Source organism: Sabethes cyaneus, chromosome 2 (genome assembly GCF_943734655.1).
Source record: "Sabethes cyaneus chromosome 2, idSabCyanKW18_F2, whole genome shotgun sequence".
Classification (NCBI taxonomy): Eukaryota; Metazoa; Arthropoda; class Insecta; order Diptera; family Culicidae; genus Sabethes; species Sabethes cyaneus.
This window is the reverse complement of record NC_071354.1, coordinates 72,368,980-72,387,562: the sequence shown is the minus strand read 5'-3', so window position 1 is coordinate 72,387,562 and position 18,583 is coordinate 72,368,980. Positions and strand designations below refer to the sequence as shown.

Here is an 18,583-nt window from a genome sequence, read left to right as displayed (position 1 = left end):
GTAATTTAAAATAGTGCCAAAGTATTAAAAGACAGTGGGGTTTTTACGCGCACTTGAGGGTTGACCTCAAGTGGGCTTTTCCCCACTCCTAAGTTTCATTGAGACCCAAAAAGGTCAGATGAACTAATGTACAATAAACAATAAACAATAATAAATAAATAAAAATAATCTAATCTAATCTAATCTAATCTCACACTAACGCAGCCAATTCTTGAAGGCATCCTGGAAAATGACGATTACTTGAATCAATCATTTTTCTTGTCAACGGCCAGGCCAACTGCGCAGCATGTCCCGCAGAGAGAATTCCAAGGAATCAAGTGGAACCAGAAAAAATATCTAATTCCATTTAACTCCTTGAAATCAAGGGGAAGGAAGAAAGCGTGGACCTCCCGTACCAAACGCTTCCCGTACACTTAGATAATGATTTATTTACAATCGTTGGGAGTATCTTTGCTAATAAAGGTTAAGTGATACTCCGGACCCTCAGGGATGAACTAATGGTATTTAGACCAGAAGCCAGGCTGCAATAGAGGTTTTCCGTCAGATCATACCCCTTCTTTTCTTATTTTTTCTCGAAAGTACTCCCAATACGAGTGATAATGGTGCAAAAATATATTTTTTTCGTTGACTCTAGAATTTACTACGATTTTTCAAACAATGTAAATTGCAAGAATGGTGAGTTTCTTTTCACCAAATCACGAATGTTGAGTTTTAAAAAATTCGTTTCGGCTGCACTGTTTATTAAAATTTTCAGATTTTCTGGCAGCATTGCACAACAGATATTGACATATGTGTATCAGCGGTTGAGTGAAAAGGACAAAACGAATGAAGCTAATGATTACCTTCTTTTTCGTTTCGTGCGTTGCTTGCCACAAGAGTAAAGAGTGGCATAAATGGTTTCGAAGTGGTGAAAATAGAGGACACTGGTACAAAAAGGCATGTAATACATCCGAGAAGTGACGGGTTGAAATATACGTATTTTAGTTTTTCATTTTTACAGTAGTTAGAGGTTTTAATAAAGAAAGTTTTATATGGGTATAATTTCTAAGAGTCAAAACCGAACATTTAGTGGAAAAAAAAATTTTGACGGAAAACCTCTATTGGCCAAGGATATAGCGCCTTATTTCGCTCTCTGAAAATAGATTAGTTTGCTAAAAATATTAGTTTAAATCATATAATACTTGAAAATAAAGTCGTGTGGTTTAATGGTTGCCTAAAACTACATTTGTAAGGTTAGGAACTGAAAACCGCACGACCCCGCACCTCCTAGCTTGGCTACTCAATTATACAAATTGAAGTATTTCCAGGTATGGCCACGTGGAGGCGCTAGGTAGGGGCTTGGGATGGCTAGAGCTATGTTGGGCGCTTCTTCCTAGTTGTCTTCCCCATTTCATACCCCAATAATAAATAAATAAAAATAAATAATAAAAGCACAGATGGTAAGACTATGAATTTTTTCAGGGAAGTCTGGCAATGTTGTGTACCTAGTAATCAAGCCTTTCGAAAAATAATACGCGCGTTAGTTCTCTGCTGTAGGTAGTTACGACAACCTTTTCGTCAGGCATGTTTCCTGCATGTCTATTCCGCTGCAATCTGCCAGGCTGTATTACCTTCAAATCAAATTAACGTCTTGCTATTAAGCACCTTATGCTATCGGATTAATTGGAGTTTTATATAGAGTGCTGTATATCTTTGTCTACGTTCTCCTCACTCAGGTACACAATTTTTCGCTATTTGCTAGATATATTTTTTCACCTGTTTTGATTATGACAAAGAAAACTCGATGGTTTTTCGAAGTATGTACTTGTAGCTTAGAACTGCGATTTAAAATTCTTTCACTTTTTTCGGAAGTTGGCTAGTTCGTGCGCATGGCTCAGTGTAGATTTTTAAAATTTCAAAATAAAGTATGGATCGAGTTTGGATATGACGAACGGGTCTGCAACCATACTGCTAATTTTATGCGAGCTCGTGGAATGCTTACTTACTTACTTAGGTGGTTTGCCGTCCTAAGACAAAGCCTGTTGAACAAAATTTCTCCATGTAACTCGGTTGAGGGCTACCGCTCTCCAATTCCTCGGACACTGAGTACTCTCCGCCAGATCTCGCTCCACCTGGTCTAACCATCTTGCTGGCTGCGCTCCTGGTCGTCTTGTTCCTACCGGATTTGAGGCGAACACCATCTTTGCAGGGTAGTTGTCCGGCATTCTTGCAACATGCCCTGCCCATCGCATCCAGCTCCAGCTTTAGCTACCTTCTGGATACTGGGTTCGCCATAGAGCTGTGCGAGTTCATGGTTCATCCTCAGCCTCCATACTCCGTTCTCCTGTACGCCGCCGAAGATCGTTCTTAGCACTCGTTGTTCGAAGACTCCGAGCACTCGCAGGTCCTCCTCGAGCATTGTCCATGTTTCATGCCCGTAGAGAACAATCGGTCTAATAAGCGTCTTGTACAGGGTGCACTTTGTACGGGGACTTAGTCTGCTCAACCGCAATTGCTTGTGGAGCCTATAGTAAGCACGACTTCCGCTGATAATACGCCTCCGAATCTCACGGCTGGTATCATTGTCCGCCGTTACCAGTAAGCCAAGGTAAACAAATTCATCGACTACCTCAAACTCATCGCCGCGGATCAATATACTACTGCCCAGGCGGTGTCGTTCGGCCTCGGTTCTGCTGGCCAGCATGTACTTTGTTTTAGGCGTATTTACCTTTAACCCAATCTTTTCTGCTTCGCGCTTTAGTCTGGTGTACTGTTCAGCCACCGCCACAGGTGTTTTGCCGATAATATCCATGTCATAGGCAAAGAAGACGAAATGACTAGATTTGTTGAATATCGTGCCCCGCGTGTTGATATCCGCTCGGTTCATAACACCTTGTAGCGCTATGTTGAACAGCAGGCATGAAAGACCATCACCTTGACGAAGCCCCCTGTGTGATTCGAATGAACTTGACAATCCACCCGAAATCCGAACACAGCACTGTGTACCATTCATCGTAGATTTAATCAGTTTGATGAGCTTCCTGGGGAAGCTGTTTTCGTCCATGATTTTCCATAGTTCTTTCCGGTCGATGGTATCATATGCGGCTTTGAAGTCAACGAATAAATGATGCGTGGGAACTCTGTATTCACGGCCCTTTTGGAGGATTTGCCGCAGTGTAAATATTTGATCCGTTGTCGACCGACCTTCGACGAAGCCGGCTTGATAAGTTCCCACAAATCTATTCGCAATTGGTGATAAACGGCGAAAAATGATTTGGGACAGCACTTTATAGGCGGCATAGGGAACGGTGATCGCTCGATAGTTTTCACAGCCCAACTTGTCGCCCTTTTTATAGATCGGGCAGATAACCCCATCTTTCCACTCCTCCGGTAGCTGTTCCGTATCTCAAATTCTAACAATTAGTCGGTGTAGACAAACGGCCAGCTTTTCTGGTCCCATTTTAATAAGCTCCGCTCCGATGCCATCTTTTCCAGCTGACTTGTTGTTCTTTAGCTGCATGATGGCCTCCTTAACTTCGCCTATCGTTGGGGCTGGCACCCCAAGTAACAATTCCAAGTTTTATTACGTTTGTATAGCGGTTTTCATGACCAATTTCATAAAACCGCTAATAAAACTATGAGCTCCACCAGAACTTTCTGATGACCGCTATAAAACTGCTTTCTGACCAAGTGGCCCACTCCTCAGAATGTTTTCATAACCGCTATAAGAATCAGGTTATAAACTCAAGTAGTCGTATCACGCTCTACTAAAAGCAGCAATAAAACCGCATAAGCTTTCGCTGCTTGACAGCCATCGCCATAATTTGAAAAAGCTTTTCGCTTTTCGCTTTTCTAGCAAACGCCCGGTAAGTTCGCTAGCTTTGTCAACTTGAAAATATATCCGTGAGCAGAAAAGTTTTAGTTTTACTGACAGATCATTCTGAACGATTTGGTTTATAGCGACCAGAATAAAATACCCCATAGAATATTTATTAAATTTTAAACAATTTCTTTGGTTTGCACTATGTGCGCATTTAATTTCATCGTGCATTTTGATATGATAGGTCGATAAAATCAGCGCGCCGCTGAAATTTTGCAATTTTCGAAAACTGGTTGTTTTAACAAATTGAAAATATTCAATTAGTCAATCTCAATTTCTAGCAAAATCATTTTAGTTGCTTCCTCTGACAGGAAAACCGATTAATAATAACCTTCTTTCTGCAAAATACTTTGCTTTGATGAATTTTTGTTTGCGGGCTAAACAAAATACTAGAATATGGTAATATGTCTTCGCATAAAAAAAATGATTTTGGTGTTGAACTTCGGTATTCTTCATAATAGCTGCAAAAAAACTGTTTGGTTAGGGTGTTACCGTTTCAATAGCTCTATAAAACTAACAGATTTATTGCGGTTTGACAAGTAACCGCGTCAAGATCACTTTTGATTGGTGCGCCATTTTGTATTGCCACGCCACACTTATGGTAAGTTTATAAGAGACCTGGTGCAGCCAACAATTTTTAACGTGGTAATATAAGCAACCACAATAAATTTGCTTTATTAGCAGTTTTATTATGGTTTTCTAGCTAGCTATAAGTGTGTTTGGACTTGTATCCTCTTGGTATTGCGCAATACCACAATAAATCCAGAGGTAATGATTAATACCACAATAAAACCTTTATAAAATTCATGTAAAACCAAGTGGCTTTAGAATTGTTACTTGGGACCTCTTCCCCGTTTGCTGCAGCGTCGAAATCGCTTTCCCCGCCGCCATGGTTTTCCGCCTGGGCGCCATTCAGGTGTTCGTCGAACTGCTGCTTCCACCTATCCGTCACCTCACGATCGTCCGTCAGAATACTGCCAGTCTTATCCCGACACATTTCGGCTCGCGGCACAAAGCCTTTGCGGGTTCCGTTCAGTTTCTGGTAGAACTTCCGCGTTTCCTGAGAACGATGCAGCCGCTCCAACTCAGCATATTCCTGCTCTTCCAGGTTGCGCTTTTTCTCCCGAAAGATTTGGTTTCGCTGCATCTTCTTCTGTTTGTGTCTTTCCACGTTCTGACGTGTGGCACTGTGCATCTTGGCCGCCCGCGCAGCGTTCTCCTCATCCATCGCCCTCCTACATTCATCGTCAAATCAATCGTTCCGCTGATTCCGGGCCACATGCCCGATGGAGCTCTCCGCTACACTGCTGATGGCTGTTTAGCGCGAATAGAGCGGAGAGCTCTATCGGGTATGTGGCACAGAATTAGCGGAACGATTGGTTTGACGATGAATGTAGGAGGGTGATGGATGAGGAGAACGCTGCACGGGCGGCCAAGATGCGCAGTGCCACACGTCAGAACGTGGAAAGACACAAACAGAAGAAGATGCAGCGAAACCAAATCTTTCGGGAGAAAAAGCGCAACCTGGAAGAGCAGGAATATGCAGAGTTGGAGCGGCTGCATCGTTCTCACGAAACGCAAAAGTTCACTAGACGGATCCCGCAAAAGCTTTGTACCGCGAGCCGTAATGTGTCGGGATAAGAATAGGAGTTTTTTGACCAACGATTGTGAGGTGACCGATAGGTGGAAGCAGCGTTTCGATAAATACTTGAATTGCGCCCAGGCGGAGAACCATGGCGGTTGGGAAAGTGATATCGACGGTGCAACAAACGGGGAAGAGGTGCCAGTCCCTACTATAGGCGAAGTTAAGGAGGTCATCATGCGGCGAAGGAACAATAAATCAGCTGAGAAAGATGGTATCGGAGTGGAGGTTATTAAAATGGAATCAGAAAAGCTGACCGTTTGTATGCACTGGGTAATTGTTAGAATTTGGGATACGGAACAGCTACCGAAGGAGTGAAAAGATGAGGTTATCTGCACGATCTACAAAAAAGGTGACAAGTTGGATTGTGAAAACTATCGTACGATCACACCACACACCAGTGACTAAAGCAGAAAAGATTGGGTTAAAGGTACGTCTGCAACAAAATACATACTGGCTATCGGAACCGAGGCCGACCGAGTATTATAATGATCGACAGCGATCAGTTTGAAATAGTTGACGAATTTGTCTACTTTGACTCACTGATAACGGTGTACAATGATACCAGCCGTGAGATTCAGAGGCGTATTATCGGAGGTAGAAGTCGTGATTACTATGGGCTTACAAGCCCAATTGGGGTCGAGCTCATTAGACCGGTTGTACTTTACGGGCATGAAACATGGACAATGCTCGAAGAGGACATATGAGTGCTCGGAGATTTCGAAAGACGAGTGCTAAGAACGATTTTCGGCGACGTACAGGAGGACGGAGTATGGAGGCGGAGGATGAACCATGAACACAGCTCTATGGCGAATCCAGTATCTAAAAGCTGGCTAAAGCTGGATGGTTACGATGGGCAGAGCATGTTGCAAGAATGCCGGACAACTACCCCACAAAGATGGTGTTTGCCTTAAATCCGGTAGGAACAAGACGTAGATGGTCAAATGGCTATATGGTTAGGTGAAGTGAGATCTAGCGGAGAGTACTCGGTGTCTGAGGAATTGAAGAGTGGTAGCCCACAACAGAGAAAATTGGGGAAACTTTGTCCAAGAGGCTTTGTCTCAGGACGACAAGACACCTAAGTAAGTAAGTAATTAACGAATCAGGACATTGCATTGATATCTCTTTTTGTCAGATCCAAAAAATTCTTTGACTCTCAAAATAACAATTTTACTCATAGAACCTCACGTGAGTTCAGTAGGGTTTCATTGTTCTGTCTCCTTTCTTTGTATGTGTGGTCATGAATGTCATGATCATGATTTACTTGACATGACATTATAATTTCTGCAAAAATAAATACGCAAAAAAGCCAAAAGCAGCATGAAGCTCTCTTCAAGTGTACGTTCGATTTGTTTCAGTGGTTAATTGGTTTTTCCACGCTGCCAATTGATTGACCTGTTGAGCCAATCCTACTTTGCTACACTGATAATCTTATCTGGTGCCTAATAAATATGGTAATGAAAGTTCCTACCTTTTACTTGCTGGTCAATTGCCTGGACTGACGAGGCATTTACGTCATCAATGACATTCATGATGGGATTGCACGAAGCGTATAGGCTACGTATCGGGCTAGGTACACACAGCAGACCTTCGGTTTGCGGCCAAGGTGCATAACAGATATGACGAATCCACGTTTTACCAAATTTTTGCGATTGTTCAGAACAAAGACCATCGGGTCCAAAAGCTAAAAATAACAATAAATTGACGACAGTTATGGTTGAGACGAATTTAAAGCGGGAGGGTATTCCGTTTGCTGAGTAGAACACATCTAGCTGTTTCAAATTTATCTATTTATTCAGAACTGGTGATGTGGGAACTTTGAACCGATTGTAAAGACAACCAATTTCATAAAATCTATGATGAAATAGTTTATCCTTGAGCATAAATCTCCCATTTTATTAATTTCAAACAGTTTTGGTATAATTACTAATAATTTCGTTTCGTATTTCAAGTGATCTCGTGTATTTTGATTTAAGAGCTTTATGACTTAATTATGTTCTACTTATAAATTTTGTCCTAGTTTCAGAATTTTATTAGGAAAATTTCGCATTATATCAGATAGCTTTATAATGATGTTATGTGGTCTCACGCGTATAATCCCAACACAGTTTAGAGGGAAAATTATGAAAAACGGTCCATTGAAAAGGATTTAAATTCACTCTGAAGCGACACAGAACAAAAGTAGCTTGCTAGATACCATTAATAACATCGAATCGACGACAGCGCCAGCTCCATTCTCTGTTCTCAGATTCTGCTCCTGGCTATATTCAATTGCAGCGAACATCAAATATGTGTTGTGCAATTTCCATAGCTAAGTTTGAGCTCCTTTTGTCGGGGGGTGAGCTCTCATTGCCGATGCCGGCGGCGAACTGCGTCTGCATTCGATGTTGTTTGCCAGTACAAATATCATCTGACGCGGTCGTCCGCCGCGTATTGCTTTGGACTTGAAAAAAGTAAGAAAATTTGATTAGCCATCATATCGGAACGGGAAAATTTTGGTTAGAGCGACTTCCAATGCTCAGACTCTAACCTATACCCAGAGCCTCGGTTCGATTCGCTGGAATCAAACAACTGAACATGTGTTTTCGAGGTCGCAGCAAGAAAAAAAATAACCGAAAACAATCACGAAAGAATCAATCTCATCACCCTACATGCGGGGCACGTTGCACGTTCGGCACTTGCTCTAGCCAGCCAGCGTGATCCAATCCAGGCTTTTGATCCGTCGTCCGAGAATTTGATGTCGAAGTTGTACACCGAATTCCGATTCGAGAGCAACCGCTGGTACTGACAGAAACAAATTAAGATATCAAACGACACACGAGGTGGGTGTATGTTTCGAACATATAGCTTTGAACGGTCAAGATGAAAAAAAATATAAACGCCACTTCACTGATGATGATCAGAAATCGTTTTTGAATGAGCTGTGAGTTCTAGCCTATAGCATGGCAAATCTCTACGGCCGACCAAGCGACCGGGTAGTTGACCGATTAAAGATTGATTCTGTACTTTCGACACGAGCAATTACCGACTTGGGATTGATAGCTTTCTCGGTAAATTTCCAACTGGTTTATTTATAGAATTTTGCTTAATTCTTTGGTGTATTTTTGGTTTAAAAAGAAAACAGGTAAATGAGTTTCTGTTGGATTGGAATACATTTGCGCTAGACGATATTATCAAAATCCGGCAATCAAACTCATTACTTGCCGTTGTGGTTCTGCTGTTATCCGGCAGTGGAAAGTCGTCAGATGTTAACGTTATAACGTTAAGTAGAAAGTGAGAGGTGTAAGTATGAGAAAGCTTACACTGTCCTGCTGGCTCACTGCACGCTCTCAGGGTAGCGTGGTCGGGGGACTCAGCACTTTCGATTACTTACCATCACGAACCAACTGAAGCGGACAACGAAAGAGAGTTCAGTAGTGAAAAAGGGATCGGCTCTTTGAAACTTAAAAAAAAATCATTTTAACCATTTATTCCTCCTGATGTAGGGTTCACTACCACGTTGCGGTACCGATCACGAACACGACGCGTTGGGGCCCATCTTACATGCAGGACGACGAGAGAGAGAGGATCCCAAGCAACAATGTGAGTTTTATTGTACTCTTATAGTGGTCTTCAAGACCAATTTTGGTCTTAAATGCCATCATAAGAGTGTAATAAAACCCAAATTGTTATTTGGAATGTACATACCTCGACCGCTTCACAGTCAAATAGCTGAGGTTTGACACGATGACATGTCCAGGCGAATAAATACATGAAACGTTTCCACCGATTTGCAGGAAAAACGCCCAGAACAGGTAGTGAGGCCTGACGTTCCGCCTTACGGAAAAGATAACGTTGCCCTGTTCTCTGCTGTCCAGTGTGGGTAGCACGGCCTTAAAACGTTCCTGGTAACACCCGTGGTAGAATCAGGTAGATTTCGCCACGCACTACTGTTTCCACGCCTTGACGCATTGTAGGTTTTCACTTTAGCCAGAAGGCAAATTACGACGTCAGACTGGTCACGCTGTTTGGCGGTACAAGATTCCGTGTACTCTACCATACGGTTCGAGATCGCCTGACTTCCCCTTTTAGGCCTTTCCACATTCGACCTTCCTCCATCGTCTATCTCCCTGTCGACGGCTATTTCCTCTCTCCCTTCTCTCTAACCGGAACCCACTGTTCGCTATCAAAATTTCCCTTAGCCTAACCGGTTGAGAAGTCCCAGGGCTGTGCAGGATCAACGGATTTGGTTAACGTTTGACAATTTTAGTGTGGACTAGTTTGCCGGCTTTTGTCGTTGCGGTTTTTCCGGTACATCAAGCTATATTTTATTTGCAACTGTTTATAAGTCGTGACGGCTCCCTTAGAACAACGACTTCTTATGAAATACGTCCGAGACCCCAACGTCTGGTCTTCACGTTTCGGGGTGGGCTCGCAAGGCCTCTTTTAGTCTAGGTTGTCAATCGGCGGTGATTCCACGATCTTACAAACAGTTACAATACAATTTTTCTCTTTTCTCGAAAATTATCGTTGCCTTATTATAGGGTTTTCTTTTATGTTATGTTAGTAGTGTTAGTATGACATAAACCTATGTTAAACAAAGTATTATCATGGGTGACAAGTGACAAAGTGAACAAATGACAGAGTATTAACGACAAAAATTTTAGTAAACTAACGACAATGTGTAAGAGCCGATTATACGCAAAACAAAATATTTACAAACTTACGAACTAAAGACGCTAAACTGAACAAACTTTCTATTGTGCCGATCGATTTGAAAATGATCGGTTACAGAGATGCTCGACAAAGACGATCATGGCAGCGAAAATGTTTATAGTTAAATAGTAACCATGTTTCTATTGCATACCCGGGACTAACTCTATAGTCGGGGTGCATGCTGTCCTTACTCGCTGCCGTTCGTTTTAGCTGGAAACTAGGTTTCGGTAACTCTAGGAAACTAATAAATCACCTATCGGTGACCAGCTCGAAGGTTGGACACTACAACAGCGTGTCTCGAGGCCATTGGTAGTTGTAGGTTATGGTTTCAGTAAATTTTTGGAAAAATTTAATTACCACTTTTTATAGCTTGAGTTTTCTTAGAAAATTCTGGTATAAAGGAAAGCAAAGCCTTGGTGTTACATTGCGCTTCTGGAACTTACCCTTCTGTTTTTATTCAACAGACTTCGTAGTCCACCGTTAGAGTACAGGACAACTGAGGGGCTAGTGGTACAATTCTATTGACTTTTACAGCCTTTACTAGTCAAGATTCAAACATGCAACGATTGGCTAGCTAGACCAGCGTCGCACGTCGAAACCAACTGGGAGGCATAATAAAGCAAAAACTATCATAAATAAAACGATGATTTATTTCTAGCAAAATCAACAATCAACCGAACGATATTAATTATCTACAAGTCATTTTTAGAAAATTATCGACTAGCTTTAATATTTCTAGCGATTTGTTTACTATTTCACGATCAGCAGGAGGGTAATCTAGCGAAGGGCAGTTTATTTACGACAGATGTTGTTCGTATTTTAAGCAACAATAAATAACGCAACGGAATTTCTACACTTTTCTACGAAATTTCATATCATTTAGTTCAATTAGCGAGTCATTAGAAACCTGCCCCAATTAAGCTCTCACGATAAGTCGCCAAGAAATAAATGCTTTCAATAATAATTTTACCGCGAAGCAGCGAATCAAGGGAGAAAGTGGCATCTACAGTTGAATGCTAATATTGCTAATAGAATCGACAAACATTGTTGACATATAGCTACTGTTTCAGTTAACCGACTTCTGCTGTAGTACATGCTGGGCGCACATATTGTCGAGAGAATTGGTGGCATACGGTAGGATTAGGTGAACATGAAAGTTGTACATTGTTTTTTGGTGGTAGCTCTTGTCGTGTTTGAAGTGTCATTGGTTCACGGATTGTCCGAACGATTGTCCGATAACGAATACAGCAATTCCACAAAAGTTCTAACACGACGCAAACGATATTTAATTTTTCGGGACATATCCAGAGGATTTGTTAGTGCATCAAAGGTGGACTTCAGGAGTTGCTAGTATAAACATTTCTCTTGCATTGCACAGGCACGTTGCAACGTCAAGGATCGAGCGATAGACAGCACAAATATCTGGGCCCAAGGCGTCGGATATCGTTGGAATGTAGAATTCAACAACCCACCTGGACTAAGGATCACTAAACGGGATCTACATAATAGTATTGACGAAATGATTCAATCGTTCGTGTTTCACCAATTTTATTTTATTTTATTATTAAGAAAATAATTCACCACAAATATTTTGTTCCAGTCATGACTTTGATGGACGGGCGTGCATTTTGAGAGCGTTTTGTGAAATTTCAAAATCCATGACGCCCAAAAGTGGCATATTGTTCAAACTGTTTAAAAAAATCTTCGCGTAAGTAGTTAGTGAAATATCTTGCATGTTCAATTCAAATCACTACCGTATGTGAATCGAGTTTGTTTTTTTGTTAACCGAATTCAGTATAATATAACGTTTTTTATGTGCACACAGCCACTCTTCACCAATTGATGAAAGTTCCACTGATTCTAACAGTTTACCCGAGGGCGATGAGCTATATTTTCCGTTTCTGAAATCAACCGATTGTGTGGAACTCGACCAACATTGCCCGATATCACATCTGGCGCTGCCGGATGGTAGCGAAGTGCGATAAAAACTGACACAAGTAACAATACGAATTTGGTCCACGATGATGCCGATTATGGAAGATTATTTACGGATAATGATTGTAATGAAATTTTGTACTATTTAAGTTTGAAATTATTACTCTTTGGTGAATTTAAAACAACAATCAACAAAAACAATAAAACTCACATCTTGGTTTTTGTTACTCAAATAACGAAAATATTTTTTTAAATAATAGCGTTGAATCTATTTGTCTCCAGGTAACGAGTGACCTCTAGATACGGCATGTTAGCATTTGTATGGACTTAGATGGCTTTGAGGTTGGCAATCAAACGACATTTTTTGAGTTTATCGTCAAAAGAAAGTTTCGATGCTAGAAGCAGATCTAACAAGCCGTTGTTATAGAATAGAAAGTTGAGAGGACAGTACACTGCCTTGAGGTACACGACATATAGAATATTCTGGAACTCACGGAGCTCACTTTAACGAAAGCTCTACGATCGGACAAGTATGAGCAGATTCATTCAAAGAACAACGAGGGAAAGCTGATGAAATGATCGACGTAGCTGCTCTATACAAAGTTGGGTGGATTAGTTTCATAAGCTCTTGCCTCGGAAAGGCTTAGCAACCCAAAAGGGGGTTGCCAAAGCTCCGACCCCTGCCCTGGTCTGGTAGCCGTAGAGTGTGCTTTTTATGTTTCCAAGTCCCACCCAGGTTGTTGTGCTTATGGAGGAGATTTGGGATGTGTTGTTTGAGCTATGCACAAATCATACCATCATAGAATCATAGAAGGGGAAGGGGTCTCAGTACACCATAGAAAAAAATCCTACCTTCTACAACCCCCATATGCCAAATTTGGTTCCATTTGCTTAATTAGTTCTCGAGTTTTGAGGAAATTTGTGTTTCATTTGTATAGGAGCCCCCTCTTACGCCATCCATAAAATTGCTCTCTCGCCCCCTTCATAAAATTGCGGGTCATTTTATCTTTCCGACGACATATAAATTGTTCAGTTTCGTTCAGTAATTTAGTAGTTATTAGCATTTGAAATCTTTCATTCCAACGTTACACTTCTATTTTCGTTTTCACAAAGTGCTACCCAGTCCCAGATAGTAAACAAAGGCGCAGTCCTCCGTCAAAAGCTTCGTTCGCTTTGATGTTCAATTAAGCACTCGCGACCTACTGTTTAATTCGGTTCGACACCTCGAGATCGGTTCATAGGGAAAACTCTCCACACAACCGACTTTTTGGGTAGACAGTTCAGTGGAATAGTATGATCATATCCCGATAGTTAGTAAGAGAGTTACAAAAAGCATCTGTTAGGTCAACTGAACCATAAGCAGCATTGCATTGTGGTTTCGTCAGCTCTTGAACGTATAATTTCCGGGCCCGACTTTTCGCGACCATGTTTTGTTAGGGCCTTCTTCTACATACGTAATACAGCTCGAGTTTTGGCCTTCCGCACTAAACTTTCGCTCAGAGTCAGTGTTTTTTGCCACTTTTCGAACGGACGAGCTCGGTTTCCCGTCGAAGGCCCCAACTACGCTGGCATGATCCTTAACGGTATACGGTCGATTTTTTCTCCGCATCTTGGCTTACGATCTACAGTTAGACGTTCTTCAAACCGTTTTATCGCTTGAAAAACCGTGGAATTCTGGATTCCCAACTCTTTACTGATGGCACGATGTGATACATTCTTATTTTCGATGTACTTGTGGAGAATTTTTTCGCGACCTGTTCTTTCGACACCATTTCTCAGATCTTAGCGGACCTAATGAAAAGTGAGAACACTCACACAGTAGAAACAATGCACTTTGAACTTTCTACATGCAAAATTTCAATTAATTTTACCCAACGGTTCAATAGTTAGAGCAATTTGAGTGTATTACAATTTTATCGTGGACAACCCTTTAGAAAACTTAACTAAATACCGATGACCAAGGAATCACTCGACCACGATCTTGAGGAGTAAAAAGCGCCAAAATAAGGTCAGAAATCGTGAAAAATTAGAACAACTATTCTGAGCTAATGACACGCGCAGGTTTTACGAGAAGGTGAACCAAGCTCGTAAGGGCTACACATCGACATGTGTAGGGATGAGGGAGGGAATCAAATCACAAACGAGCGTGATTTTTGATGAACACCTCAATGGGGAAGTTGCACAAGGGGGCGGAAACGAAGTTACCCAAAGAATACCCGTGGAAGATAATAATGTCCCAGTACCTGATCTCCAAGAAGTCAAACGAAAAAATGGGTTGCTAAAGGGTTGCTACCGGCTAAGCTTTATAAACATGGCAACTGGGAAGCTGGCAACAGTTATACATTACGGAACATTAGGTAATTTTGAAGATTTGGAAGGAGGAGATACCTCCGGAGGAATGGATGGAAGGAATGGTTTGTCCCATCTACAAAAAGGGTAATCGGCTTAATGCTGCAACTATCGCGGCATAACGCTGGTAAACGCCGCCTGTAACCGATAGCACAGGGTTTTGTAGAGAATGACCAGGCGAGCTTCATGAGGACTCGTATAACTGAGGACTAATTTTTACCGTCCGAATGATCTTGCAGAAATATCGGAAGTGCAACCTGCCCACGCACGTCTTTCATATCTTTATTGATTTCAAAGCAGCATGCAATACAGTCGATCGAGACTAGCTATGGCAGATAATACACGAACATGGTTTTCAGAGCATCTTTGGATCAAGTGTTTTTTGCGCATCTCGGGGCAATCTCGAGTCCCTTCGAGACGCGACGAGGGTTGAGGCAAGATGACGGGTTATCCTGCAAATAAAGGGTTGTAGCACACAACATTAATGCGCAAATTTCTTTGGTGTTTAGGCATCGAAACGAGAGGCACGATTTTCACCAAGGTTTGCAGATGACTTTGATATTATTGCCAGGAACTTTTCAACGGCGAAGGCAATCTACGTCAAATTGAAAGCGGAGTCTAGGAAGATTGGGCTAAAAGTAAATGCGTCGAAGACCAAATACATAAAAGGAAGAAGCTCAAAACAAAGAAATGTCAAACTGTGGTGGGGGGCTCCGGGGTTTCCATGATGACAACTAAAATGAATCCCGGTGGGAGATGAACTATTCTTAGAATTGAGTATTTAAGCAGACGATGAGCTGGAACAGGAATCACGTTCGTCTAGCTAGCTCTGCATATCAATTCGGCGTTGGGTAAGCAAGGCAATGTCATCGGCTGGGCTTCATCCATTTCTCCATCATTATAGGATTCCAGGGTAATTCTCGGATTGGTCTATTATTAATAGTCCCACCCAACTAGTATCTTCCCGAAAATTATGACAAATTGCAGCGGTAACAATAAGCGCTGTCAAACCAGAACACTTATAGGATCGTACAAAACATCATTATGAAACACCTTGCACACGCCTCGTACCAAACCTTAATAAGAATGACTAGCTTATCTAGAGTTCCCCTACGCCTAAAAGCGTCCTGATGTTTCCGAGATTAAGTCGAATGCTTTTCATTCCATCCCATCACTATGGGCGTTCATCGCTTTAGATCAATTTCCTGCGTGACTCAAAGCGACTCGAGTGTGTTTCAGAATTGGGTACGTAACTCGTTATATGATTTGAGAAGATCTCCTAGTTCTCGTGTAAGATCTCCCACAGCTGTTTTCGACTGTATCGTTCGCTGACTTAAAATCGATAATACTGTGTCTGTGGATCGTTATTTTTCTTTAACTCTAGTACTGTGCGACTTTGTTCTGTCTGAATGTATTCTCGTGGTATGAATGCTTACAATGCATGACATGACTATCGAGTAGAACGAAAAACACCACTGAAAACGGCACCGCTGAAAACCCAGATAAAGCTCATCTTCGAATAGCACTTACTAGGTCAATGAATGGCTGCGAAAAATTAACACACATGCTATAATTTGTAAAGATGTTGATCATGACGATGACGAGTGTAACGATCTGTAATATTGCATTGGTATACTACTGTCTGAGATTGATTAATACGGAGACTATAAGACTACAGAGGCATCAAGACACTGTCAAAATGCACTCCATGTTTGGAGTTGCCTTTATTTATAATGTGATTCTCTGTTTTGATTCAAAAATGAAATGCCTTTTAAAAGCCTCAATGCTTCTGTAGTGGATAGTCCCTGTATTGATTTACTCTAATATTTATTTGTGAGTGCACACTAACATGACTTAGGCGATCAGCTTTTGGTCGTGCAAGAGCTTGCAAACTTATAATCGTTGACTTGCAAGCCAGCTGGTTTATTTGTAAGTAATGAATAATAAATGTAGTAGCATATGAGATATTAAAAAATCATTTTATAAAATATTTATAACCTAAAATCTCTTTAATCAATAAAAAAAAATTTTATGAAATATATCGAATGTCATTTTAAGGTCAAAATAAGATATGATAACAAAATCAGTTATTAAACTCATCTTGCAACCACTGTTTAAAATATCTACTCAATAACAAAATGTGATATCAATGTATCTCCATATCTATTCAATACCAAAATATAACATTATACCACAGTTTGATATTGTTTTTATATTATTTAGCTCTTCGCTCCTGCTCGGGATAGCCCCTCGTCTCGGCGAAGAATTAAACAACTTACCTTTTATCACGATCAAATACACTGACGGATTGACAAGTAGGGTAAGGAACGAGTTAAGCAGTGTTACCTATTTTAATCAGTTGAACATAAATGATCCGAAAATGCACTTTTTTATTCATATTTTCAAAATCTTTTGATAGGATCATCTTTACAAATCACTTAACCATACATTTGATTCACACAAACACAATTTACTGGGTTTCCGACAAGAAATATGATGAATTAAAAATTGTTGTCCAAAAACGTACATTTTTCAGCTGCTTTTCAGCAATCGCTACCTCGCTACTAACGAATTCATCAAATTTTCAGTACTGATTACAACCACTCTGAAAGTCAAGCACTCAATTGTCACATACCATATTATTCAGTCTCTTTTTTTCTATTATCTAAGGCTTTGTCACTAGCCAAAAGTTTTATTATTTTCTAACAAAACTGAAAACAAATTCTGAATTGACGGAACCTGTTCACCACTAGCAGCAGCTGCAGCACAACTGATGAACTATCGTGTTGCCAAGACACTGTTTCGGTTCTGGAAATAAGAATTTTAAGTTTGAAATTACCTGAAACCTCCTATGGTGAAAACGTGGTTCAATACTTTCAAGAGAAATGTATGTTCATAACTAATTTTTCTTTATTAAAAACAACACAAAAGACAGCTTTTTCAATAATTTTCGAAGATTTTCTCAGTGATTTAATAAAGCAACGATGTGTTTCAACACTGTTCTGATCGTTTGTACTCGGATCGTTTGTACTGCTATATGTTTACCTCTTTTGTTCTCCCATTATCCTTATGAACAGCGAGTGAGACGTCAAACTCGCAGTTTCCCATAAGAACACCAGAGAATAAAAGAGACGACGAATACCGTTTGCCGAACGGTACGGTGAGTGTATGCCCCGATAAACAATTTAGACAGATGGCATTTTACGCATCTATGACGATACGCTATGCCGATTACGCATCAGATGCCGATTAGTAGGTCGCGGATAGCAACGCGAACTTACTGAATAGGGGGAAAAGTTCGAAGGATTTTTTAACGGGACGTAAAAAAATTCAGATTTCAGGATTGCTTACAATAGCACCTTGCGGGTGAAAATGGGTTCGGTGTGTTCAAAATTAGTTCCGCCGCTCCAACTTTTAAAGCGAAAAATCAAAAGTTTAGCTCATCAATAGTGTCTTCCAATAATAACAGCTTGAAAAACTAAAGATAGCAAGAAGATTGGTATGCTGATATCCCCCACTTAGTCAACCCATCGCTTGTAATAAGGTAAAACAATCAGTGACCCGCTTAGACTGCTTAAAGCTAGTTCTTTACCCTAGGAATTAATCGCACAAAAACAAAAAGTAGTGCATTAGTCAGCAATATTGATCGTCGTCTGTAAGTGAAATCGTTCGAATATATAATTAAATTTATTTAAGTAGTAATCTTATTAATTTGCGAGATTGTCAGTTAAAACGAGCTGTAAATAGCTAGTGAGCAGAAAATTTCTGTATTTTCTGTATAATTTCTGATTGTAAAACTGCATAAAGCAGCATTGAGTTTGTAACCTAAACTTAAACAATACTTATACTATACTCACCTATAGAAAATCCTCGGTGAATCCGTTGATCGCAGACGTAGAACCAGGAAAATAATCCAAAGTGCACCGAAAATGTAACGGATTTATACTTACCTATCATACAATATTAGTAACTAAAAGGATTTAATAAATTACAGATTTAAATAAATAAATAAATAAATAAATGATTAAATAAAAGACCGTGTTAGTCGTAACAGGTCCATAAGATCGAAATAAAAAATTACCAATATGATCCCCCTAACTTAA

General features: G+C 40.6%; 1 protein-coding gene across 1 annotated transcript; it reads left to right on the top strand.

The window, feature by feature from the left end:
• Nucleotides 1-5,989: 5,989 nt before the first annotated feature.
• On the top strand, nt 5,990-12,181 carry LOC128735554 (uncharacterized). Its single transcript, XM_053830036.1, has 5 exons — nt 5,990-6,098; nt 11,378-11,511; nt 11,575-11,726; nt 11,797-11,904; nt 12,022-12,181. The coding sequence occupies exons 1-5, from the start codon at nt 5,990-5,992 to the stop codon at nt 12,179-12,181; spliced, it is 663 nt and encodes a 220-aa protein (XP_053686011.1).
• Nucleotides 12,182-18,583: the final 6,402 nt, after the last annotated feature.